General features: G+C 35.7%; 3 protein-coding genes and 1 long non-coding RNA gene across 6 annotated transcripts; all 4 read left to right on the forward strand.

The window, feature by feature from the left end:
• The first annotated feature begins 1,219 nt into the window (after positions 1 to 1,219).
• Positions 1,220 to 7,646, forward strand: LOC121252826 (glutamate receptor 3.4-like). 3 transcript variants are annotated; one of them, XM_041152647.1, is made up of 7 exons: positions 1,220 to 1,720; positions 2,284 to 2,673; positions 3,460 to 4,799; positions 4,996 to 5,273; positions 5,728 to 5,759; positions 5,884 to 6,293; positions 6,922 to 7,646. In XM_041152647.1, the coding sequence occupies exons 2-7, from the start codon at positions 2,361 to 2,363 to the stop codon at positions 7,366 to 7,368; spliced, it is 2,820 nt and encodes a 939-aa protein (XP_041008581.1). In that variant the 5' UTR covers positions 1,220 to 1,720; positions 2,284 to 2,360; the 3' UTR covers positions 7,369 to 7,646. The 3 variants fall into 3 exon arrangements, with proteins under 3 accessions (XP_041008581.1, XP_041008583.1, XP_041008582.1); XM_041152649.1 differs by having other exon boundaries at positions 3,577 to 4,799; XM_041152648.1 differs by having other exon boundaries at positions 1,719 to 1,817.
• Positions 7,647 to 14,505: 6,859 nt separating this feature from the next.
• LOC121253365 lies at positions 14,506 to 16,364 on the forward strand. Its single transcript, XM_041153388.1, has 2 exons — positions 14,506 to 14,776; positions 15,991 to 16,364. The coding sequence occupies exons 1-2, from the start codon at positions 14,506 to 14,508 to the stop codon at positions 16,362 to 16,364; spliced, it is 645 nt and encodes a 214-aa protein (XP_041009322.1).
• A 911-nt stretch (positions 16,365 to 17,275) lies between these two features.
• On the forward strand, positions 17,276 to 17,780 carry LOC121252825. Its single transcript, XR_005938285.1, has 2 exons — positions 17,276 to 17,371; positions 17,545 to 17,780. It is a non-coding gene; the product is annotated as an uncharacterized LOC121252825 (long non-coding RNA).
• Positions 17,781 to 20,289: 2,509 nt separating this feature from the next.
• Positions 20,290 to 23,909, forward strand: LOC121251483 (septum-promoting GTP-binding protein 1-like). Its single transcript, XM_041150742.1, has 6 exons — positions 20,290 to 20,760; positions 20,993 to 21,113; positions 21,406 to 21,502; positions 21,663 to 21,702; positions 21,870 to 21,953; positions 23,462 to 23,909. Exons 1-6 carry the CDS (start codon positions 20,431 to 20,433, stop codon positions 23,624 to 23,626), a joined length of 837 nt encoding a protein of 278 aa, XP_041006676.1. The 5' UTR covers positions 20,290 to 20,430; the 3' UTR covers positions 23,627 to 23,909.
• Positions 23,910 to 26,966: the final 3,057 nt, after the last annotated feature.

Below are 26,966 nucleotides of genomic sequence, written 5' to 3' on the forward strand. Positions count from 1 at the left end.
TTTGAAGGCAAAAAAATAAATATAAGAAGTGCTAATTATAATATTCTTGACTTCTCATGTGAATTTTCTAAACTACATTATTATAATATTATTTATTAAATATTTTAAGATTTAAGTCTTATTTGGATAGTGAGATGAGATGATCTGTGAATAATTGTGAAATAGTTTATGAATAGTAGTGAAATGTTTAAATTAATATGTTTTATGAGATTTTGAGAAATAAAAGAGAAAAAACTGAATAAAAATATTATAAAATTAAAATATTATTAGAATATAATTTTTTAATATAACTTTTGTTTTAAAATTTGAAAAGTTGAATTATTTTTTATATTTTATTTGAAAATTTGAAAAAATTATAATAATTAAATAAAAAAATTGAATATTTAAAATTGAAAAATATTTATATTTATAATGTTTAGATATTGAAATGAGATAGGATGAGATCATATGATAAAATGAGATGACTTAGGACGACTATCCAAACCAGAGATTAATTTACAAAAAATGAATTGCTCAAGTTTCGATTATATATATATATATAATGGATTTTATTATATTTATATTATCCATATAAATTTTTAGATAATATTAAATAATATTAAATAATGTTTATATATTATTTTATTTCATTTCACGTGTTTAATTTATATATATTATATTATTCAATTTCACGTCTAGAAATGCTAAACTTACGAAAAAGTGTCTTGAAAATTTGTTCGAAGCCTTTTTTTTTTTTTTTACTTAATAATTAAAGAAATATTTTTTAATAATATTATGAATTTCTTATTTTTTAAAAAAATATTTATAATTATTAAAAAAGTACATAAAAATAAAAAATAAAATGTACTTTCGAAACATAATTCAAGACAAATTTTCGATGGTTGTAATTACTCTTTCACGTGTCTGGATGCCAGGGTTTGAATTTAGTACGTCTTTGGCGACAATTTTTTTTTTTTTTTTTAACAACTGATCTCGTTTCATTCATTAAAGGAAGATATATAAAATTTACTTAAATAACAAGCTAATTATAAATATTAGTAATTTTCTAATATATTTTTGTGACTGATATCATCTAGACAAATCTCTAAAAACTGAAATCTAAGAGATAATATAACTGTATCTATGACAGAATTTACAGTAACCAAGTAACACAGCTCCATTCCCGACTAATCGAGAATCTGAAGTCAAGCGTCCTTCTCACTCAAGTATCAAAGTGAAAAAGACATTGACATTGACACTGTGTAGGAGTAGGAGGTTGGTTCTATACGAGAAGGGGAACCAAATACAGTGAAAAGATGAGGCCTTCAAGATTCAGTGGAAGACTTGACAATGAGATCTGGCGACTGCTGGAATTCATGACCAAGGGTGGACCAGCAGTTCGAGGCCATGCCTGGAATTTCTTGTCACTTTCTTCCCACCATTCTTTATTTGCAACAGTTTTTGGGGGCATTACATCTACAGTCTACATATCTTCCCGTCACCGATATAAATGGTCACACGCAAAACGTGTTTGCAAATGATCCCAATACAGAAGGTGTAGTGTTCTTGACTCTCATGTTCAAGCTGGAAGGACTCCATCGGTTCGCTGGGGCGGATCTGACACCTTTTATTCTTGAAAGCGAGGAATATATACATTTGTGGTGGAAATAAAAAGAGAGAATGATTCTTTACTTGTGCTTGCGGTACTGTTACGAGCTGTGAGTCTCTCTTTTCTTCTTTGGTAAGTGAATCTGTTTTCCACCCTTAACTATACGCACAAACACACACAAATACATGAACTCCAAATCTTCAAAGCTTTGTCCCAATTCCGAGTGCAGGTGAGCCGGAACTGTTATCTTAACCCAAAACTTCTCTTCATTGTCTTATATGCACACCAACTTGTTTATATAATTTCTAATATTTCGAGTTTTCTACTTTCATATTTGGTTGGGGAATGATATTACGCAAATGGGTCAAATAATATATAGATAGGTCTGAACATATCTTATCAAGTTTTGTTCTTGTGGTACAATAGTGCTTGTTTCCCATGTGGTTATTAATTTTTATTATCCGGGTTGGTCTAGCGTGGATTTTGTTCCATACTAATTATTTTTTATCTTGCTGTCTGGTGCTGAGTCTTACTGTTGTAGACTCGATCATGTAGTTTGGCTAGAGTCTGAGACATTTTGGTCAACTTTTTTGGTGGGAATGGAAAACTTAACTCGAGTTGTTGATTTTGATTCTTCAAAGCTCAATATCACTGGCTTTCTGCGGGGTTCTTATTCATGCTGATAATTTTCACAGGTGCTGTCATCTTGAGCTAGCGCTGGCCTGTGCTGAAGAAAAAAACCAATATTTTAGTTACAGGCTTTATTAGATTTATGGAGGACCTCTTAATTTCTAGGCCTGGACATATGGTCATGAAAAGAACACTGCTTTTATTGATTTTTTTAATGCGGATGCCAATAAGTGTCATGGGAAGAACTGGGAATGCCAGTGTTTCTTCTTCCAGACCGCATGTTGTGAATCTTGGAGCTCTGTTTACTCTAGATTCAGTAATTGGAAGGTCGGCAAGACCAGCAATAATGGCTGCCATCAATGATGTTAATTCTGATTCGACTGTTCTTCCTGAAACAAAAGTGAACCTAATACTGCGGGATACAAATTGCAGTGGATTTGTTGGAACAATAGAAGGTATTTCCTGAAGCTCAGTACTTGTATAGTTCTGTTCTTTTCTTGGGCTGACTCCTCTACTACTCACAATGCTGCACTCCATAACAATCATTATAAGTCCTAATCATACCAAATCAGACCTTGGTCAAGGAATAGTAACATAACATCTAACTTTTACCCCTCCCCTCCTCCAATAACCTGTTAATTCATACTTCTGGGGTAAGAGTACTCTTGCTGCTGCTGCTGCTGGTGGTGTATTTTTTAAGTAAGTTACGGTCGTACATATCTTCCTGCATTGAGTGCTTATATATGTATGTATGTATGTATGTATGTACGTATGTATGTATATGGTTACACATGCTATTGCTACTTGATGTGCTGCATATCTCCAGTATTAAATATCTACTATGGCTGTTTTCTCATTTTATGGCCATCAAATTTACTGCATTTCACCCCTTAAGAAAGGGCTGGATGGTAAGTTTGTGCATTCAAGATCCATTGGGTTTGTGTATAACCTACCGAGAGAGAAGGAAATTATTATTTTGTCTTAAACTGAGCTGGAGCAGATTTGGAGTTGATCATTTTAGAGTAAATCCATCTAACAGGTGAGACAATTATTTGAAGCCAACCTATTTGGCACTCACAAGTTCACAACCATTTGTAGTTCTCAGCAACTTTGTGAAAAAATGGAGTATTAATAAGCTGAGAAGTACTACGATCATATGTTTGATGGATCTTTTTATGTGCACTCTCTTGGAGATGGGGATGGTAAAAAAACGTTTGACATGGGTGTCATTAACAATGTAGCTTTGCAACTCATGGAAGAAGATGTTTTTGCTGCAATCGGGCCACAATCCTCTGGTATAGCTCATGTCATCTCCCATGTTGCTAATGAACTCCATGTGCCACTTCTGTCATTTGCAGCAACAGATCCCACTCTGACTGCAATGCAGTACCCATATTTTGTCCGTACTACGCAGAGTGATTATTTTCAAATGAATGCAATTGCTGATTTGGTTGAATACTATGGATGGCGGGAGGTAATTGCCATCTATGTAGATGATAATTATGGAAGAGGTGGGATTTCTGTATTGGGTGATGCCCTGGCAAGGAAACGTGCCAAGATCTCTTACAAAGCTCCCTTCACTCCTGACGCCTCCAAAAGTGCAATTAATGACCTACTGGTCAGAGTAAACCTCATGGAATCTCGGGTGTATGTTGTGCATGTAAATCCTGACTCTGGCTTGAAAATGTTCTCTGTTGCTAAATCTCTTGGGATGATGAGCGGTGGCTATGTTTGGATTGCAACTGATTGGCTTCCTTCCCTCCTAGATTCATCAGCAGCAGCTGACCCTAACACAATGAATCTCTTACAAGGGGTCATTGCTCTTCGTCATCACACCCCAGATAATGATCTCCAAAAGAGTTTTATGTCTAGGTTGAACAGCCTAAAAGATAAAGACAGTGCAAGATTCAATTCTTATGCGCTCTATGCATATGATTCTGTTTGGTTAGCAGCTCGTGCTCTTGATGTTTATTTGAAAGAAGGTGGAAACATATCTTTCTCTAATGATCCAAGATTGCATGACTCAAGTGGAAGCACGCTTCACTTCTCATCCCTCCGTATTTTTGATGGAGGCCAACAACTTCTCCAGACAATTTTAAGGATGAACTTTACAGGTGTAAGCGGTCAGATTCAGTTTGATCCAGACAAAAATCTAGTTCATCCAGCATATGATGTTCTAAACATTGGTGGGTCTGGGTCTCGTAGGATTGGCTATTGGTCAAATCATTCTCATCTCTCAATTGATTCTCCTGAAATCTTATATACTAGGCCTCCCAATACTTCAACCATTAATCAAAAACTGTACAGTGTAATATGGCCTGGTGAAACTACAGCAATTCCCCGGGGATGGGTATTCCCAAACAATGGTAGGCCACTGCGAATAGCAGTGCCAAACCGAGTAATTTACAAAGAATTCGTGGCCAAAGACAATGGCCCTCCTGGGGCTAGAGGTTACTGTATTGATGTCTTTGAAGCTGCCCTAAATTTGTTGCCGTATCCTGTTCCGCACACATATATGTTATATGGAGATGGCAAGAGAAATCCTGTTTACAACAATCTTGTGGACGCAGTTTCAGTAGATGTGAGTATTTGGCTTTTATTTGTAACTTTAATCTACTTTCTTGAAATGTAATGTTTGGTTTAGTGGAATATAACTAGCTATACCATGGCTTTCAACTTGTTTACATGTATTCGTTTTAACTTGCATTCTCTGATATATTGGTGAGACTCGGTGTTAATCATTATAATTATTTCAATGTGCTTACTATCTTCTTCAGAAGTTTGATGCTGCTGTTGGGGACATTACAATTGTAACAAATAGGACGAAGATTGTGGATTTCACACAGCCTTACATGGAATCAGGACTTGTTGTTGTTGCCCCTGTCAAAGAGTTAAAGTCAAGTCCTTGGTCTTTCCTCAAGCCATTCACAGCTAAAATGTGGTGTGTCACTGGCATATTCTTTCTTTTTGTTGGAGCTGTTGTTTGGATTCTTGAGCACCGGATTAATCACGAGTTCCGTGGTCCACCAAGCCAACAACTAATGACAATTTTTTGGTTAGTATGTTTCAACTAACTGACTCACTGAATGCCATGTAATTTGTTACCAGAATTGAAACCCTCTAACTGGTATAAAGCTATAGCGTCTCTCTCTAGAAAATGGTGTCAAACCCTTGGCAATGGACCTGATTGTTTCCTGGTTTCAATGAAATTACATGGTTACACACGAGACCTAACATACAAAGTATTGCACACTGGCTGAAGATCTTGGCTTGAAGCCTGTAACATAGGCCTGCTGTTGTATAGTAGAGCAGAAATCATTGTTAGGGTATTTGTTGGTTTACCACTTTCAAGTATGCTGATGGACCGTGATGAAATAGACATATCAACTCTACCATTTTTCTATGGAAATATTTCAATTAGATGTACATGCTTTTAGCTCTGCTTACTACGCGTGCTTTGCTTCATTTTATATCAGAGTATGATATTGAAATCACTTCTTGCCTGGCAGGTTCAGTTTTTCCACAATGTTTTTCTCACACCGTACGTATTTCCTGCCTAATTTCTTGTGCTTTTGACATTTGCTTCATGACATAAGCCTTCTAGTGTTGATTGGGAGCTCATATTCCAATCTTCTAACATCCTTTGCTGTTTGGATCTGGCACAGGAGAGAACACTGTGGGCACACTTGGTCGAATGGTTCTTATTATATGGCTCTTCGTAGTGTTAATTATAAATTCAAGCTACACGGCTAGTTTGACGTCGATCCTCACAGTGCAGCAGCTGACATCACGGATAGGAGGAATTGACACTTTGATATCAAGTAGCGAACCAATCGGAGTTCAAGATGGGTCATTTTCATGGAATTATTTGATTGAGGAGCTCAACATTGCAGAATCTAGGCTCGTGAAGTTGAAAAACCTGGATGACTATTACAGTGCCCTTAAGAAGGGGCCAAGAGGTGGTGGAGTAGCTGCCATTGTTGATGAACTTCCTTACATTGAACTCTTCTTGTCCAGTACCAATTGCGAATTCAGGACTGTGGGGACAGAGTTTACAAAAAGCGGATGGGGATTTGTAAGTAAAGACTTTGGTTGGTCAAAGCCACCATCTGACTTTTTAGCTAGATTACAGATATGAAACGAAGCATCTCTAGAATGATGCAAGTTTAATTCTCTTATATCAAGACTTTGGAAGTTGGAAATTGAAATTTCCTGCTCCAGAGTTATAAGTAATCACATTAAGTTTCCAACTCCTTATGGATAATAGTACAACAGATTGAATTAAGCTATTGACCTGGATGTGATAGTTTTCTTTATAAATGCTAGTCTCCTGTTATACCCTTATATTCCATCTTCAGTAGTAATGATCGACATGTATTATGTAAAATCAATATGCTCTGGACAATTGACTTTCTGATTTTTCATACAATTATTAATTGCTTTTTAATATATTTGTTGATGCTGTTTTATTTTTTCTTTTTGTTCCAAGGTTCAATACTTGATTATGTTTTGTTCTGTTTTAGACACATCAAGGCATTTCTATGAACGACAGCCTAGCTCTGTCTTGATTTCCAGTTCTAATCTTTTACTTATGAAAACTCTAGTGTACCCAAAAGATTTCAGTATCTTTTGTTTCATACAAAAATTCATGAAACAGGTTCAAAAGTCAAATCTCATTCCAATGTTCAATGTCCATGTCTCAGGCTTTCCAAAGGGACTCTCCTCTTGCAGTCGACTTGTCGACAGCCATTCTTCGGCTCTCAGAGAGTGGTGATCTCCAAAAAATTCATAACAAATGGCTGACACGGAACGAGTGCACCATGCAAATTAATCAAGTTGATTCAACCCAACTATCTTTGAGTAGCTTCTGGGGCCTGTTCCTTATCTGTGGAATTGCGTGCTTTGTTGCTCTTATTCTGTTCTTCTGTAGGATCTTATGCCAATACCGCAAGTTTAGCCCAAAGGCTGAGGAAGGCGATATTGAGGACATTGAACCTGCAACTGCAAGGCCTAGACGCACAATCCAAACTCCTAGCTTCAAAGACTTGATTGATTTTGTAGATAGGAAAGAAGATGAGATCAAGGAGATTCTTAGGCAGAAGCGTAGTGACAGAAAACGACCAGCTAACCATAGCTCAGATGAGGAATAAGGAATAAGGACAAGTTTTCCTTTTGGCTGCTGAATACTCTAGCTAATGCTTCCCTTTGGCAATACATGATTTTCATCTATACAACATATTTACTTCTTTCCCTTATGTAAAAGCTTTGAGAGAGAGAATTTGAGCATGTTTTAGAGTGTTTTTCTTGATGCTATACAAATGGATACCATTTTCTCTCAATGCTCAAAGATGGCTTTGAGCAGTTTATGCCATGTTGTGGAGTACTCCATGGTATTTAAACAGGTAAATGATTAGTTTGATTTTACTAATTTTTTGGCCACTGTTTTATACCGTTCCTGCTTGGCTCATATTTAGAAACTAGCACATATATATATGACGGACAGGGCACAAAATGCTGCATACTCTATTTTTGTTTTGTGATTGAAATTGACATGTGCTTAATTTGTGGGTTATGTTACACCATCATTTTGATTCTGCTTGTTCCTCAAAATAGGTACATTAATAATAGATAAGACTTTGGATGCATATTAGCAATTGATTTGGGGACAAAGCGTATTCTGTAGGTGTTCAGAATTTCTTGGCCCTAGCTCAAGGTCAGGCATCTGGAAGCATTAATCTTATTAGGTGTCCCCGCCGGAGATGTCTTAATAACTATTACTATCTCATCGCCATGGTGGAAGAGCATCTTTTCGAAAGAGGGATTAATCAAAACCATACCCACTGGATATTCCATGGGGAGAATGATGATTTTCTCATGGATAATACCAACAGCTGCAACCTTCATAGCATGGACACTGAAGAATGATGTCATGTTAGAGGAGGTCTATTGTAGAAGATTTATGGGTACTGCTCCTGCATAATCTCTACAGAATGAAAAAGGGCCTAAACATGGTGGGTTGAAACCCCCTGTGTGAAATTCTCCAAATTGTCCTTCAGTGAATGCTTCATCTAAAAAGTCTTGGGAGTCGGAGTGGTAACTCATTCGACATGAGGTGGCATAAGAATCTTTGGGTCGACAATAGCAGCAGGCTTAGGCACTATAGTGACTCAATGGCTTAATTGGAAAGAGTTTGATAATAGGCATAGTTAGTTTTCTCATAGGCATTGCAACATTCGTTTAGGCTTAGCAAGTGATGGTTTCAACCCATTCACTAATGCGAGTAAACCTTATAGCATTTTACCAATGGTACTTGTTCCCTACAATTTAACCCCCTTGGTTGTGTAGGAAAGAATCTTATATCATGTTGACATGCTCTCTCTCTCTCTCTCTCTCTCCATTAAGCTGATACACCACACGATACCGAACGGCTCTAGAATATTTGAGCGTTCGGATGGTGTATGTTGCTGCCGTTCATAATGGGTCCGTCCCAATAATAAATTCTGGCTGCCGGTTTTCGCCACCCAAATTTATTTTTCTTTTTTACTATCTTTTTGTATCTTTCTTTTCATAGTTTTCTCTGTTTATTGATCATTGAGGGGTTTTTTTTTTTTTTTTTTTTTTTTTTTTTTTTCCTTAAAGAAATTAGCCTTGATGAAAATTTTGGAATAGATAATATGTATGTGGGCTACGGGTTTAAATTCGTACGTAGTATTTCATTGCAAAAATGGTTTGACTCCCCTTGGCTGTTCTAAACAAATTCAGTGATTTAACTTCTTATCTACTAGCTAGCCATGCAAACAAAGTCAATATTATATGCTCCTACGTACATATGCATGATACATATATTTTGGCTTCTGTACATGTGGCAATAATCAAAGAGAGATTTTTCTTGAATAATTACTAGACTTAGAAATACTATATTTGAAATGCTAATTAAGTATGGTTTCACTGTGATATATTTTGTGTTTTATGATATATTTTTTACATGGTACTAGATTTTTAATTTACATCAATACCATAATTTTAGTTATCGTTTTTAATTTTTAGTTTATTATTTATTTATAAATGAGGCTCATATGTTACTCTCAATTTAATCAAAAGTTCTGCTACGTACAGTCACTTTTGCATACTCTACATATGTGATTGGTCAAAACGGTTATTTTATATTAAAAAAAGTGACGCAACTAATCATATTAGTGGAGTGTACAAATAAGTACACAAAAGTGACTACACATAGAATTTTTGTTTAATCAATCCAACTTGTCGAGCCGTGGACTTACCTTCCACTTGTAAAAGTTTTATTTTATAGATATTAAAGATGAGCATGCCAATAAGGAGGCTTAGAGGACACATGTGAGAGTTATAAAAAGAGATATGAAAGAAGTATCGTCTACAGATTACTTAATGTATCGTCTATAGATTAGTTAAAGTTTTATTTGAGAATTTTATTTGAGATTTTATGAAAGAATGATTTGAGTTGGTTTGATGGTTTGAACTCAATATATATGAAGACTTTTAGTTCGTATTTCCCCTTGGAGCACAAAGGAAAATTAGCATCGTCGATTCTCATAGTTGGCATCGGAGGAAATCCTTGCTACATATAGCATCATTGATTCTTAACAACCAGCCATAGTTGCAAATAAAATACTGACATGTTTAATGATGAAGAAGAACATGGTGCTACACCGAACGAATTGATCGGACTTGATGTGTTGGAGCAAGTTTTGTACCTACGACTAATGCATTTTGGAAAGAGCTAGAAAAATTGAAGCTCACATGTGAGAGTTAAATTGGACTAAGAAGAGTGTATTTATTGAGTTATCATATTGGAAAACATTGATGTTGAGATACATCTTGGGTGTAATGCACATCGAGAAAAACATACGCAACCCCATCCTTGGGACAATTATGAATATTGAAGGAAAAACCAAAGACAACCTCAAGGCATGTAAGGATTTGATGAGACTTGGCAGAAAAGGGATCTATAGTTATTGGAGTGTGATGTTTCCTGCCTATTACACATTGGTCAAGGATGCTAGGAAGAGTTTCTATGAATGATTGGAATCTATCAAGTTTCCTGATGAGTATGCCTCTAATATTTTCCAGTGTGTGAATGAGACCGATTGTAAGGTAGTAGGACTAAAGAGCCACGATTCACATATATTTTTAAAAAAACTATCTCTGCTCACAATTGGTAAGTATTTAAGGGAAGATGTATGATTGGCCTTGATAGAATTCAGTACTTTTTTGGAAGAACTTTGTGCTTGCACTTTGAATGTGGGTGTCTTGACCTAGATTCAGTCACATATTGTTGTCATTCCATGTAAGCTCAAAACAATATTCTCCCCCTCCGCATGTTTTATATAATGGTCCACTTAACAATTCATCTACCGCACAAGGTCTTGCTTTCAGATCCAGTTTAATATTGGTGGATGTACCATTTCGAGATATTTTTTTGTCGTTTTAAATGTTATGTGTGAAATTTAGCTCATCCTAAGGGCTCCACAACCAAGCTTACATTCACGTTGAGTACTTGACATTTTGCACCCTTGACCAAAACGATTTAGGGACTAGACACACGAGACAAGAAAGGAACAACGATGTGTAGGTGCAACAAGGTGAGGAGGCACTAAAATTCTTTTCCCAAAGTGTTTGTACATTGTGCTTGACTATGCCCAATTGTTGTCATCATAAAGTTTTTGCGAAGACTTAATGGTATGTACTTAATAATTGCCCTGATATCTAGGACTACCTAAAGTACGCATTCTTATTGGAAGACAACTTTTATGCCTAACTTTTACGTTCATATTTCTATATTTTACACATGGACACGTATATCCATATGGTATGGAGTATTATGATAAAATCAAGGATGGCACCGCACATAATTTTGAAAAGAGACATGAGACCGAATGCCCGAGCTTGTTCAAAGAATGTGTATGCCCCTTTAAATTACCTCAATTCCAGCTTGTTTATGAGTGTTTGTTTAAATTATGATCTTTGCCTATCATTACATATTTTTCTTCTTTACTTATAAATACTAAATTTGACCATACCACTAACTTACAACAGATTAAAAACTTACACCATCCCAGTCCCAGTGATGTCTTCAATGAATTATATGCATTGGTCTGTGGTTCTGACCCTTAGTTTGCATTGTATTTTGGTTGTATAAATAGTGGTATGAGGTTACATAAAAATCATTTTGAAGCAAACTGTCACACACAATGTATTGGCCTGGTTATTGGTAGGGGGCCATGATTGTAATGTGAAGGACCACTATGGAGTTCTGATTGACATCCTACATTTGTGGTACCTGAGTTGACATCATGTATACATCTTTAAATGTAATTGGTGGGATATTAGTGACCAGCGAGAAATATGCATAAACCCACCCACATCTTACTAGTGTCAATACACCTTGTACATGGTACATGAATGATCCCTTTGTGCTAGCATGCCAAGCCTAACATGTGTTTTATCTTCATGATTCCAAATGGGGAGACCCCTGCAAAGTTGTGCAAAAAATTGTCGACAAGAACATTTATGATGTCCCAGCCATGCAACCTCAAAAAATTGATGAGGAAAAATTGAACAATGCATATCAACAGAATGAGTTTGACAAAAAGTTATGTACAAGTGTAACCCCTTAGCATGGACTACATTACACTTTGTAGAGAAGACATGCCACCCATAAATGCATATGCTTTTCTATCACCACTACATGATGATGCTACTTTAGATTTTCTAGAGAATGATACTAGCAATAAAGAGTGGCGGATGAAGAATAGGTGGTACATAGTGACAATTACTTAGACATTGATGATGATAAATAGAAAAAAATTAATTATGCTATGTCTTTCGTAACCCAAACAGGGATATAATGTTATATTCTAAGGCATTACCCTACTTATATTATTAGAGGCATTACATATTAGGTTAGACATAACTCCACGACAAGTATGATGAGACCTGGTTGGTAATGTAAATTATTCAAGTACTATTCTCTAATAGCATTTGTTCAGTACTTATTTACACAAGTCGTAGTATAGCTAGATCCTACCTAACATATTGAAAAAGTATTTTAGTATATGTTGAACCCATATATTCTCCTTGTTTTATCAATAGCTAGATTCTAGAAGGAATATTTGCAAATTAGGCTAGAATTACATTCTTGAAACCAGGATTATAGCATTCATTAGATGGTCATTATAGGGAGCATTTTTTTAAGGTAGGTGTTGACGCCTTTGCGTTGATCTGTTTGGTTTTACAATCAAAGCCTTCATTTCTTGGTGAAGGAAAAGAAGTCCATGGTGATTTTTCTTATGGAGATGAAGCTTATGTTTATAAAGTTTGATAGAATAAAAAGAAGGCTGGAGTTGGATAACAGCTTTGCAGTTAATTCTAGAGGAAGGAGTGTGGGATTGGCTCTTTTATGGAGTAGGGAGGTGGACCTTGAGATTGTAAACTTTTCTTTTTACCGTGTTAGTGCCTACATAAGTTGTGAGGAAATGAGGACCCATGGCTATTTACTGGCTTTTATGGCCATCCTGAGGTGAGTAAGAGAAGTGAATCATGGAGATTATTGTCAATGCTAAACCTCTCTGTCAATAAGCCTTGGTGTGTTATGAGGGATTTCAATGAAGTGGCTATTCAAGGAGAAAAAATGGGGGGTAAACCAAGGGGGATGGATTGGCTGTAGGTTTTCATAGAGTAACAAGCACTCGAATAGTACCTTTACAAATGAGAGGTTGGATAGGGTGGTGGCTAATGAGAGATGGACATACATATTCAGAGAGAGAACTATCGAGGTAGTGCATGCTACTCAATCTGACCATAAGGCTCTCTTCATGAATTTGGCAGCTGGGTCCTTAGGGAGAAGAGTAAGGAAGAGATTGTTTAGATTTGAGGCAAGTTGGGCCTTGGATGAGGAGGGTAAACCTGTGATTGAGGAGGCTTGGGCAAGTAGGGTTGGAGATGAGGGGAACTTAAAGGGCATCCAAGAGAAGTTGATGGTGTGTGAGAAATGTTTAGTGAACTGGAGTAAAAGGAAAAGGCTGGAATCTAAGTTTGTCTTGAGGCAAAATCTCATATTGCTCCACAATGAGTAGGAGGAGGAAGGCAATCAAAATGCGGGTTTGATTGATTAGTTGCAGTGCAAAGTAGGGCTAATTCTTGAACAAGAGGACATGAAATAGAGACAAAGGTCTAAAAAGAATTGGTACAACTTGAGAGACAAAAATACCAAATTTTTCTACTCTTGTGCCAACCAAAGAAGAAAGAAAAACCAGATCAATGAATTATTTGATTCTAGGGGCAGCAAAGTGAAGGATCAAGAAGTTATTGAAGATGTATTTCACGAGTACTTCAACAATTTGTTCAGTTCTTCCAACCCCGAGAGAGAGGCCATTGAGGTATGCTTAAAAGACCTTAACCCTTGTGTTAGTTCTGAAATGAATGAAGATTTAGAGATGGTGTTTACAAGGGAGGAGGTGGACCTTGCTTTGAGTCAGATGGCTCCTCTAAAGTCTCCTGGCTGTGATGGGTATGGAGTTGCTTCTATAAGGCATATTGGGGTATTGTAGGGCAGGAGGTCATTGAAGCTATTCTATAGTTTCTTAATAGTGAGATAGAGTTGGACAGTTGTGTTAATAGAACTTTTGTAGCTCTTATTCCTAAGGTGTCTAACCCAATTGTGGCTAATGAGTTCAGGCCCATTAGCTTGTGCAATCTCCTCTACAAGTTAATTTCGAAAGTCCTAGCAAATAGGCTTAAGAAGTTGCTGCCCCATATTGTTTCTTACAACCAGGGTGCTTTTATCTTTGGGAGATTAATCACTAGCAATGTGATGGTTGCCTATGAGGCTCTCCACACCATGAAAACAAGGTTGAAAGGAAGGGTGAGAAGTATGGCCCTTAAGCTGGACATGTCCAAAGCCTATGACAAGATTGAATGAGGTTATTTAGAGGAGGTGATGATGAGAATGGGGTTTGGATAGAGGTGGATTAGCTGGATCATGAAATGTGTGTCCTCTGTCTCTTATTTTGTGCTTGTTAATGGGGAAGTTGGGAAGTGGTTCAAACTTGGTAGGGCTTGAGGCAAGGGGATCGTATCTCCCCTTACCTCTTTATCGTTCATGTTGAGGGTCTTTCATCCTTAATTAATGGTGCTGAGGCAAGTGGCTCATTAAAAGGTGTTGCTGTGGCAAGGGGAGGTGTGAGGGTTAATAATTTTCTCGTTGCAGATGATTGTTTGATATTTGGTAGAGCCAAGTTATCCAAGTGGCAATGCATCTAAGGGTTGTTGAAGATAATGAAGAGGCATTAGATCAAAGCTTGAACCTCAAGAAAGCAACAATGTTCTTCAGCTTTAATACTAAACTGTCCACCAGACTGAGCATAAAGAATGTGGTTGGGGTGTCTATCTGTGGCAATTATGAGAGATATCTTGGACTACCTGCAATGGTTAGGAGATCCAAGTTTAACATATTTATATCTCTAAAGGAAAGGGTGTGGGCTAAGATAAGTAACTGGAATAATTCTTTTTTGTCTCAAGCTGGTAAGAAGGTTCTCCTCGAGGCTATGGCCCAAGAAATCCCTACCTTTGCTATGAGTGTATTTAGACTCCCTAAAAGACTTTGTCATGATATTAACTCCCTTATGGCTAAGTTCTGGTGGGGCCATAAATAGAATGACAAGAAGATCCACTGGAGGAGCTGCCTAAAAATCAATAAGAGTAAGAGAAATGGTGGGCTAGGCTTTCGAGACTTAGAATGCTTCAACACTACTATGCTTGCTAAGTAGTGTTGGGGATTCCTGCTCCATCCTTCATCCTTGATTGCAATTGTAATGAGGCAGAAGTATTTTTTTAAGGATGGTGAGTTGTTAAATGCAAGATTAGGAAAAGGACCATCTTATGTGTGGAGAAGTCTGCAGTATGCTTTGGACCTAGTTAGAGAATGGGGTGCTTGGAGGGTGAGGAATGGTAGCAGGGTGCACATTTGGGGGGACGGGTGATTGCCAAGTGTGACATCCCCTATGATTTTGTCTCCTGTTAATAGATTGGATAGTGACTCAAAAGTTTGCAAGCTGATCAAAGAGGAGGAGAGGTCTTGGAATTTGGAACTACTTAATGATTCTCAGTGGAGGAGGTGGAGCTTATTAGAAGCATTCAGTTGTGCAGTAGTGTGACAGTGGATAAAAGGGTATAGGGATTCTCATTTGATGGTAGGTTTTCTCTCAAGAATGCTTATCACTTGGAGTACTTGAGCATTAAAAGGAAGAGGGGGGGGGGGGGGGGGGGGGGGGGGGGGGGGGGGGGAGTCTTCAAGGAGGGAGGGTGATGAGGATATTTGGAAGAGTATATGGAGCCTTAAAGTGCAGCCATGTGTCGAGCATTTTGTATGGAAAGCTTGCCTAGATGTGCTGCCCACTAGAGAGAATCTACGGAAGAAATAGGTGGTGGAACTAGAGTCTATTGTGCATGTTCTACGGGTATGTCCAGATGCCTCTGATGCTTGGTATTAAGGTAAGAGTCTAGTGCAAAAGTGGAGTAGCAGTGAAACCTGTTTCATGGAGTTGTGGAGGAAAATTAGTCTGAAGTTGGAAATAGAAGAAGCGGAACTCGTAGCATGTATTATGAGGAAACTATGGCTAAGGAGGAACTGCTGGATCTTTGATAGAAAGTTCCTTGATCCTAAAGGGGTGATGAGGTTTGATGTGGAGTGCTACATAGAATATGCTGCTGTATAAGAGCAAAGATAATGTTTGCAGGGGTCTGGATCAGTTGTAGTAGGGAAGATAAATGGGAAATGCTTGATATCTTTTGGGTTAAGGCTAATTGGGATGCATCTGTGAATGCTTCTCTTAAGAAAGTGGATATTGGGGTGGTTCTAAGGGATGATGAAGGGGAGGTTTTGGCTTCCTTGTGTTTTGTGGTGGACTACTTGCAAAATCCTTCAATTGGGGAAGCTTCAGAATTGAGAAGGGCTATTTTGCTTTGTGGTGAGCTTGTTTTCTTAAAGATTGTACTAGAAGGGGACTCACAAGTTATAGTCAAGGCTGCCAATAGTAGTGAATCTCTCTTTGCAGATTATGGGAATGTGGTGGATGAGGTGAGAGGTCTACTAAAAACCAGAGTGGATTGAAAGGTGAGGTTTGTATATAGGAAGACCAATAACATTGGTCATAAGTTTGCTAGATTAGCTTTCAATTTTCCAATAGAAAGGGTTTGGATTGAAGAATACCCTATAGAGTTTTTTAATACATTATAGTAGGAGAAATAGTAATGGATGACTATGTAAATGATATGAATGAGAACTAAGGTATACTTTTTTAAAAAAAAAAAAAATATCTATTTTAATAGTTTAGTCAAATTTATAATTAATCCAATGTGAGGTGCATTTGAAATAGGTTAGGCAAAATAGTTAAAGTGGCTTCTTTAATTATGATTGGACTAAAATTTTGACTAAGCTAATGCTAGTAGAGCCTTAAACCCTTGCTCCAAAGTCCACGAAGAGGCCTAACCTATAAGAAAAATGATGAAGTGTACAATAGTTTTGATTCCAACTTAGTGTGTGCGAATGCTGGTACACGAGCATTGACTAAAGTTGATGACTTTGTAAATACGATAAACAATCTCGATTTTTATTTTATTTTATTTTTTATTTGAAACACATGCATCGATTGTGTTTCTAGACTTTCCTTACGCGTAGATCAGGCTTGTCTTTAATAAGTAGGCTAAATACATAAAATATTTAATTAATTAAATTTGGTTGAGTGTAGACTTAGGATTAAAATTCATGATTTTTATTTTGATGGTATGTTAAATCACTATGCTGAGAATAAGTTGACTTAAGTTATAATATTTGAAAAGGATTAGTACTCGATTTATAATTAAATTTGGTTGAAATTATTATAAATCTCAGTTCTGTATAGTGAGAAAGTAATGTGAATGTCGCACTCAATTAGACCTGCTGGGCGGGCCCCCCGCATTTGATCTGCCTGGCCCATCCACCTGCCCCTGCATGAGTCGAGGGGGCAATTCGTCGAGCCCAAGCAGACGGGCGGGTGTGATTTTCTTAGAAATTTAGAAGCGAGTGTGGGGTGAGGGTGGATGGCTCCACTCGCCTGCAGAGATCCAAGACTAGTCATGGTCGTAGTCTTTTGCTCAGACTCATCACCATGCCATAGACTGCAATGATTTATTTATTTATTGTTAGATTTTATTTTTTTGTTGAATCTGTGTATGTGAGATTTGATCTGTGGATTTGGTGGATGGTACTGTGGATTTAGTGAACAAATTTGTAGATTTGGATTGTTTGGCAGATTTCGGATGGGTTGCAAGGCCATTCGTCCACCTAGCAACAGGGAGCGGGGCCACCTAACCATACATGACGGGGTCGATTGCTAGAGTCTATATGCCGCCCTCCAGCCATGCAAGAATGGCCGGAGGGCGGGTGGCCGCCTACTAGAGCGGGGGCATACCTTCTTATCATATTGATTTATTTCTATCATATATAAAGAACTATATAATTAATCCACTTTCTACAATTTAGTGCCACGCAATTCAACGATACTTCTCTTTATTTGATGGGAGCTGCTACAGATATACAGAGGAGCTGCTACATATATATAGAGATCCTACAAAGGGATGGACTCAATGGGACGTTGGGCAGGGGAGTGTCGATTGCTCAGTTTCTAAAAAAAAAAAAAAAAAAAAAAAAAAAAAAAAAAAAAAAAGGGTCCTTGCAAACTTCTTCAGCAATCCAACACCTCTGCAAACTTCTTCAACAACCCAACCTCAGGTACCTCTCTCTCTCTCTCTCTCTCTCTCTCTCTTCTCTCTCTCTCTCTCTCATTTTTTTTCCAACTTTTCCACCCATTCTCTAGTTTGCCGTTTCTTGATGCTTTTTTTTTTTTTTTTTTTCCTGTTTGTGGGGATCGCTGATGTCGTCCGTAACGTTGTCCCCGAAAGATACATTCCTGACGTTGGGAAATAATGGCAATGAAGATGAGAAACTTCAAAAAATTAGACAAAGATAAATGTGTTTTTTTTACTCAGTTTATTTAGTTTATTTACTTAACCCAATATTCTTGCTTTATTGGTTGATGGTTGTCTCTGTATTCTTGCTTTATTGGGAGGAGAGAGAGAGAGACAGAGGGATGGGCGGTGGATTGTTGGCACGATGGCGACGGTGATGACAACGGGTTATGGACTAGAAGAGGAAGGGAGGAGGGAGATGGGAAGGGAGAGCAGCGGGGGGTGTGATTCTCACGGGTTGTGGGAGACGGCAACGGCGACGATGGCTGGAAAAGAAAGGGAAGAGGGAGATGGGAAGGGAGAGCAACGGGAGAAAGAAGAAAAAAAAAATTAAAATTGTTGGGAGAAGAGAGAGAGAGGGATCAAAGAAAAAAAATATATAAAAACTGACTTGCCATGTCAGCATGTGAAATTTCTATGCAGATCCTTCTGTGGCTCTAGTGTTTTTCCTTATTTTATACCTTATTTAACTTCGTCGTGATGAGGACACATCCCTTTCCTTTGGTAAACCATTATCGAGTTTGATATTTATCCCCAACGACACGCGTTCAGCTCTGATTTGAATGTTGAAATTTTGTTGCATTAATCATGGTATGATGACGATGTCAAAAGCTGCTATACATTTTTTATTTTATTTTACTAAAATAAGATTATTCTGATACAAGTAGTGGCCATATGTCCACGTTGTTTTTTTTTTTTTTTTTTGTTTTATTATAATTTGGTCGGGTACCAAGTACCAACCTATGTGATTGATGTTAACTTCAATTCTCTCAAATTTATCAAAACTATATTATCATCCATATTTTAAAAAAATAATGAATAATAAGACATCAACCCAATAAAATTAAAAAAAAAAATCAACTTTATAATATTTAAAATTTTAATGTATAAAAGAACTTTTGTTGGAGTGCAACCATCAACCATATAGCAAGTTGATAGGTTTGTTAAATATGTTTGCAAAGAAAATAGCTAGGTGAAAGATAAAATGCCATATCCAAATATATATATATATATATATGTAGATCTAGAAAAGATAAATGCGTAATACGTGACTTTTACATATTGATCATATTATACATGACAATTTAATAGATCGAGCTAAGAGAATTCTTATGAAAAGATTATCAGTCATCATGTCAAGATGTTTTCTCAATTGGAAAAAGAAAGAAGTGATAAAGAAAAAAACTCAGATATATATATATAATAATAATAATAAGTATTATTATTAATTGGATAATCTCGAATAACTATACTTCAATTTAATCCACTTATTATTATTTTTATCCTATACAACCCACTTAAATTTTGAAACTCCGAGAATCCGTTAATTAGCATCTCAACTTACAACTATTTTTAAATATTGTCATATATTTATTTTCTAAATATCACTCAAATACCAAATATTTTCAATTTTAAATCTTTAACATTTTTATCTAATTATTACAATTTTTTCAATCTCTCAAACCAAACATAAAAAATAATACTACTTTTTCAAATTTAAAAATAAAAATAATATTGAGAAATTATATTCAAGCAATTTTTTAACTTTATAATATTTTTATTTAACTTCTTCTCTCTTTTCTCAAAACACAATAACACATTTTAACTTAAACAATTTTATTACTATTCACAGATATACTCGTGAGATATTCCAAATATCCAAACAAGCCCTTAATTAGACCTCGGTATTGTGAAATAAAAGCTTGTGATTTGGATTCTTCTAGATTATGAAGAGAAATGCTAGATCTATAAAATGATTTTATAAAAATAAACTTATAAATTGACATGACTTGATATGGTGTCGGATCTATTTTACAGTAAAACAAAGTTTACAATCTGAGATATACCATGCACATCAAACTTTGTTTTACAATATGACATACTGTATTAAATCATATCAATTTATAAGTTTATTTTTGTGAGATTTAGGAAGAATTGTTTTATGATAAATATAAAATATAAATATATATTATTATTAAAATTAAAAAAAAAAACCAATAAAAGCAAATACTAAAAATACCCGCAGCGGCAGGCTTCGAGATCTGATCTCTCTCGTATGTGCGCTCGTAAGAGGCATTTAGAAGCTAAATTAGCTTTAGTTTCAACTGTTTCTCATGGTCAAAATAGTGGAATAAGAGAGGCTCAACCCACCCCCCCGCATAAATTGAAACATGTCTCAGCCTTGTTCTAAAGTTGTCAAGCTCAGCCTCAGGAAGAGAATTCAATGTCGCATGTTGATCCTCCGGCGATGGTTCCAGCGAGTTTTGGACCGTCTTCTCATCTGCTCCCTGGGGAAACCAATCCGGTACCGCATGTTACCGCATGCCACCATGACGTCTCCGTCGCTGGGCGGCACTCCGGTGGGAAATTTTACGCCGGAGCAGCAAGTGACGCCGGCGCCGCTGGTGTGCCATAACCGCGACGTGGAAAGTTCTTCGGATTTGGTTACCTTGAAGATCAGTCTCTTGGGTGATAGCCAAATTGGAAAGACTAGTTTTCTGGTTTGTATACTACCCTTTTCATCATAATTACAACATGCACGTACGTACGGACGTATGTATATCTGTATGCATTCCTTTGGGTTTCTGTATATGTATTACATTTACATTATATATATATATATATATATATATATATATATAATGTGGTTCTGATCTTTGTTTTTTGATCCATTGATTCTTCATCTCTCTGTACATCTGAAATTTCGTTTCTTTCGATTTTCTTGGTTTGAAGGTGAAGTATGTAGGGAATGAGAAAGAACAGGAAGCTTTGCAGAAGAAAGAATTAAATTTGATGTATAAAACATTATTGGTTGGAGGTGCACGTATTTCCTATTCTATTTGGGAAGTTGGAGGTATGCTACTTTTTTCTTATATATATATATATATGACCTGTGTTCTTATATGTGTTTCGTTTCCTTGGGCTGCATTTGGCTGCCCAGAGAACATGGAATCCAAACTGCTCTTTGTATTTTTTTAGGAAATTATAAAGAATTTACAACTTTTCTATGATGTTCAATCTCTCAAAACTGAAATTAAAAATATTTAATAATTAGATGAGATAAGATGATAATGATTATAAAAACAAACGATACTCGGACCCATTAATTAGTTTATTTAAAAGGAAAATCATTAAATTGGCCGCAGGTGGTAACAAATCCTGGGATCACATTCCTGCTGCTTGCAAGGACTCTGTTGCAATTTTGTTCATGTTTGATCTGACAAGTCGATGTACGCTAAATGGGTGAGCTTTTAATCTTTTTGCATTTATGAAATCATGTAATTACAAGAAAATTTGTGTTGATGGGTACAGCTTTTTAAGCTTTTGAATTTACTGAAAAATGGGGAAAAATAAAAAAAATTAATGATCCTTTCTGAAACGTGGGGGTTTTCTGTGACTGCAGAGTCCTAAGGTGGCATCAAGAAGCAATAAAATGGAATCAAGTATGTGTATGACTAGCTCCTTTCATTTTTTTTAAAGAAAAAGAAAATATCACAATTTCTTTATTAGTATTTTGGATCCAAAATAGGGTTACACACAAACCTATCCATGTTTTGCTTGTTCTCAGATAACGTGTTTTTTCTTCTTAATTTGTTTGATTCTTTTGCAGACGGCAATTCCTGTTTTGATTGGAACAAAGTTCGATGACTTTATCCAGCTTCCCATAGATTTGCAATGGACGATCTCAAGTGAGGTAAATATAACTTCAATCTTCAAGTAGATTAGGACTCGTACGTTTGAATACAGAAATATTATTAATTTATTTTATCTAATAGTTATAATTTTTTTAAATTTTTATACAAAATATAATAAATAATTTAATATTTTAAAATTTTAAAATAATAATAATATTAAAAAATAATATTTTAAAAATATCTTATTTAATTTATCTAAAATCATCTTATCTTATCTAATAATTGTAATAAGATGAAATGAAATAAAATGATTTTAGATAAAAGATAAAAGTTAAAAAAATTGAATTGTTTATTATATTTTATATAAAAATTTAAAAAAATTATAATAATAAAATAAAATAAAATATTTTTCAAATCTAAACGAAGTGTTAAAAGTTCATGATATGTGAATCATCATCCATCGTTAACGTCTTAATAATTTTAAACAATCAAAACCGGTATGTTTTACCTAAAATGTTCTCTAGTAGTTTTGTGGGATTTGAATGGTCTTGATTGTGAGGGGACATGGAAGGTGAAGATAAATAAAGAGCGAGAAAAGGACAGATCAGTCAGACATGGATAAGGATGGAGAAGACTGTGCATTTCTGAGGGGTCAAGAAAGGGATAAGAATGATGTTGCATCATTCTGCTTGACAACCTATTTTTAAAAGAGACAATAATTAAACAGTAACCATCCATTTTTAAGGAAAACTTTTGGGCTCCGTCCATGTTTTAAGTATTAAGCAACCAAACCAACAACTCACTTCAAGGACTCTCCTCTACCATCTAACCATTTAATTAATAACCCATTTGAAGAAGTACTTAGAGCCCAACCATTCCCTAATTTTCAGTGATAGCATAGCTTCCCCAACTACCTCTTTTAAAGGATCATTCATGGTACTTACAAAATAACCAACTTACCCAATTTTATTTAAAAGTTCATTGAAGTTCTTTTTAATTGCTTGTTTGGATTTAATTATTTATTTTCATATATATATATATATAATTTTATACATCATACTATTATCTTATTATATAAATTAATGTGATACATTTATCATTATTAAATAATCTTTTATTAAATTATTCTTTATCATCTAATAGTAATAAATATGTTATATTTTAAATTGTGAGATGAAAGTGAGATGCGAATACAGTGTATAACATTACTATATATGAGTAATGATAGGTGCAATTCATAAGTGTGCAAGCGCCACGTAATCAATTTAAAAAAAAATAAATAAATACGGGATCTACACGAAAAAAATTAATTTTTTAATAGTGGACCATACTCTTTTTTAAAGCGACTGCATGACGCTTGCACACTCTACGATTGTATATAATATTACTCACTATATATATATATATGTATGACATTTAATACACATGCGAGATTTTATTATTCTAAAATCTTATACTAACATCATTAAATACACTAAAGCCACCTAATTTGGTCAGGCAATTGGTAAAACCTACTATATATATATAATGATCTCAAAATTGTAACTTGGTTGATGATTTGTGACAGGCAAGAGCATTAGCAAAGGCCCTTAATGCGACCCTCTTCTTTTCAAGTGCAACCTACAACATCAATGTCAATAAGGTCTTCAAATTCATCACTGCAAAGCTCTTTGACCTTCCATGGACAGTGGAGCGTAATCTAACTATGGGAGAGCCCATGATTGATTTTTAGAGGATTAATATGTACATAGCAAAATCTTCCAAATACAAAAGAAAGAGAGTGACCAAAGTCGGAAAATTGCCGGAGTTGTCTTCAGTACTAAATCTAGTCTGGCTTGTTGCTTTGCTTGCATATATGCCATGGAGAGAGGCTGCGGCGGGGGGATCGAATAGATCAGCCTTCATCTCTAACCATAAATAATATGTTTAGTTCAAGTCAGCAATTGTATAAAGATAAAGCTTTTTCCTTTTTTCTAGATTTTTTCTTTCCGAAGATATAGATTATTTTCTAACAACGAGGCTATTCTTTGACCTGCAACCTTTTATGCGCGCTCATCTATCAGGTTATTTAGGATTTAGAGAATTATTTATATATTTATAAGATTATTTATTTAGAAAACTACTATATATACAAACAGATATATTATATAAAAATAAATTTATAAACTGATATGATTTTATGATATCTATTAAATTTATTTTAAAATAAAAATAATTTTATAATTTAATGCATCACATCAAATCACGTCAGTTTATAAATTTATTTTTATATGATTTTTTTTATGATTAAAATATTTCTTAAAACACACTGCTAACCTCTTATAATGTGAAAGCCCGCCACCTCAAATGGTACAAAAAAAATTATATATATATGAAATGAATCTCACAAAAGTATCGTACTGACACACCAACGCCAACTTGTAATTAACAGAACTTTTAAATACATGAATTCAAGTAACTATCCTGATATTCTCCATCAATTAATTCAGGAAAGATTCCAATCAAGACATATCACATCATTCCAACAATCATCCATACACCTTTTTTCTAAGGAAAAGAAAGAAATACATTCAACCATGCACTTTTATTAAGTGATTGGCCCCGTCACTTGAAAAGCGTGAAAGTCCCATGTTGAAGTTGCAAGAATTCCGAAATAAATGGAAAACCATTAATCTTTTGTCAAGGGATAACGATTAAACATATATAGACGAGTCTTTGGCTACAGTTATACCAAGACTCTTTGAGGAACCGGAATTAGCAATTAAGTCACTTACCATCAGCCGAGATAGTTTCAAAATGCATATAGCATACGCTTCTGTAACAGGATCTTCATTTTCTAATACAGAATAGCCGACCATGAAGAATTAATTACGTACGTAAGATCATAAAAAAGAAAAAAACAAACATAACGAAGACTTCTTACTTATTAAAGAAAAATACACAAAACTAACAACCTCAACTATATTTATTTGATTCTGCTAGATAAAAGCAGTTTAGTGTACCAAATGCGCACCGAAAATGATGTGGAAATATTTAATTTTTTTATTAAAAAAATAAAAAAGAGAGAGAAAAAGCAGAAGATGAAAATGAAAGAAGAAGAGGTTGACTGTATCCTCTTCGTCTCCCCTACACTGCCCATTTTCACTATTTATGATCTTCCTCCCCTTCAGCATTCAGCAAAAAAGTAGAAGTGTCTGCGGTGGTTAAATACGGAACTAACCCCCCTTACTTCCTTCACTCTATAGTCCACACACAGCTCTTAGTCCTCTGTTTCCTCCCTCTTTCTCTCATGTTCTACAGGACAACGGTGTGTTTTATTGTCTGGTCCTACTCTTGGTCCACAAACTACTCATTTTTCTGAATTTCACAGTGGGGTGGGAAAGAGACCCAAATTAGCTAGGTTTCAAAAATCCAAAAAAGTATATAAGCGACTTTGAAGGAGGACTAGCTCTTTTTGTAGAGTGGGAAATTCATAGCCACATTCTCTCGCCTCCTCTTATCTTCTCTCTTTATCATCGTCTTTCTTTTGGGGATTTAAGAATATAGTCAAAATCTGGAAAGAAAAAAAAGTTCTCAACTTCAGGAGGTCATAGTAGAGAAAAGAAAAAAAAGTTAGCTAAGCCTAGTATTGAAGATTTTTACAGAGAAGTGCCTCGTCTCCCGCCTTCCATCAACATGCACCGTTTCATCATTATTTTAAACCTACCCTCCACGTCAGCGTTCAGTGTGCATCGGTGCACGAAGTCGCCTTCAATAAGAGTTTTCCTTACTCAAAGATCAAACTTCTATGAAGGAATCATATTATGTTACGATTCAATGAAAAGTGGCATGATTTCAATGTCTTCAAGTTACATGGCATGTTGGGGAAGCTCAACATGTTTAGGGCCTAATGCAAGCAACACAAATGAGGCCTTCTAATTTAAAATTAAACATATTAAAAAACCACTCTTATATTTTTTAGATGCAAAATTACAAATTAGATTTTTGATCATCCAAAAAATAGAAAAACCATGAATTCAAGAAAAATCCTACAACTGATGGTGAGCTTTGAATGTTCCCCCTCGCTCTCACAACTTATCTTCTAAAATCCTCTCGCCCCCAACCAGCAAGAAAGGCACTCTCATCCATCCCCTCACTCACACTACTCAGCTTTGATGAGAGTCACTTCCTTGACTCCTCATCAGGATGACCTAGCACTCATGATTGGGTCAACCAGGCCCAGATCATGGCACTAAATTTGATGATTGGGAAAGGCAATGACAATTCCCACTAAAAGTGTAGAACTATTGGATATATGTTAGTCTTTATTAGGGGCTGATCTTTAGGAGATTTACAGCTAACAAATCAGTTAGCCATTTTGGTTCCACGATTTTAGGGGATTCGGGTAGCATGTTACCCGAGCCTTTAGATATTATTTTTGTATTTTACTGTTTTCTGTTTTACATAGGATTGATTCTATTTTCAGTAAGTTGTAAATATCTCGAGTAATTAGATGAGAATTATCATCTATTTAAAGGGAATATAATCTTTTTCATAGGAAAATGGAATATTCAGTTTTTTCTTCAACAACTCCACATGGTATCAGAGCATCCTCTGAACTCTAATTCTCCCAAATGACCAAATATGGTATGGCCACCAAGAGACGCAACTCCACCTGTTCAGTCTCTGAAGTCACCACCAGTCAAGAAGCCATGGTTTCAGGCAACAACAACAGTTCAGATAGCAACCTCATGCCCATTACAGGACATACACTTAATGGGAATAACTATCTCCAATGGTGCCATTCCATGATGATGTTTATATGCGGGAAGGGAAAGGAGGATTATCTCTCAAGAGTTGTAGCCCAGCCAAGCAAGGATGATGTGAAGTTCAAAACGTGGAATTCAGAAAATAACATGGTCATGTCATGGCTCATTAATTCCATGACAAATGACATTGGAGAAAATTTTCTTCTCTATGGAACAACGAAGGAGATTTGGGAAGCTGCTAAGGAAATGTATTCTAAAAATGAGAATACATCTAAATTATTCGAGGTGGAAAGTGTTTTACATGATTTACGTCAAGGAGATTTG

This window comes from Juglans microcarpa x Juglans regia, chromosome 2S, assembly GCF_004785595.1.
Source record: "Juglans microcarpa x Juglans regia isolate MS1-56 chromosome 2S, Jm3101_v1.0, whole genome shotgun sequence".
NCBI classification, from domain to species: domain Eukaryota; kingdom Viridiplantae; phylum Streptophyta; class Magnoliopsida; order Fagales; family Juglandaceae; genus Juglans; species Juglans microcarpa x Juglans regia.

Coding starts and splice junctions, on each gene's coding strand:
- LOC121252826 (XM_041152647.1), top strand. CDS start 2,361: ATGGAGGACCTCTTAATTTCTAGGCCTGGACATATGGTCATGAAAAGA. Junction 4,800..4,995: donor TGGACGCAGTTTCAGTAGAT/GTGAGTATTTGG, acceptor TATCTTCTTCAG/AAGTTTGATGCTGCTGTTGG. Junction 5,760..5,883: donor CACAATGTTTTTCTCACACC/GTACGTATTTCC, acceptor GATCTGGCACAG/GAGAGAACACTGTGGGCACA.
- LOC121253365 (XM_041153388.1), top strand. CDS start 14,506: ATGCATCTAAGGGTTGTTGAAGATAATGAAGAGGCATTAGATCAAAGC. Junction 14,777..15,990: donor TTCTTTTTTGTCTCAAGCTG/GTAAGAAGGTTC, acceptor TAATGTTTGCAG/GGGTCTGGATCAGTTGTAGT.
- LOC121251483 (XM_041150742.1), top strand. CDS start 20,431: ATGTCTCAGCCTTGTTCTAAAGTTGTCAAGCTCAGCCTCAGGAAGAGA. Junction 20,761..20,992: donor TTGGAAAGACTAGTTTTCTG/GTTTGTATACTA, acceptor CTTGGTTTGAAG/GTGAAGTATGTAGGGAATGA. Junction 21,114..21,405: donor TTCTATTTGGGAAGTTGGAG/GTATGCTACTTT, acceptor AATTGGCCGCAG/GTGGTAACAAATCCTGGGAT.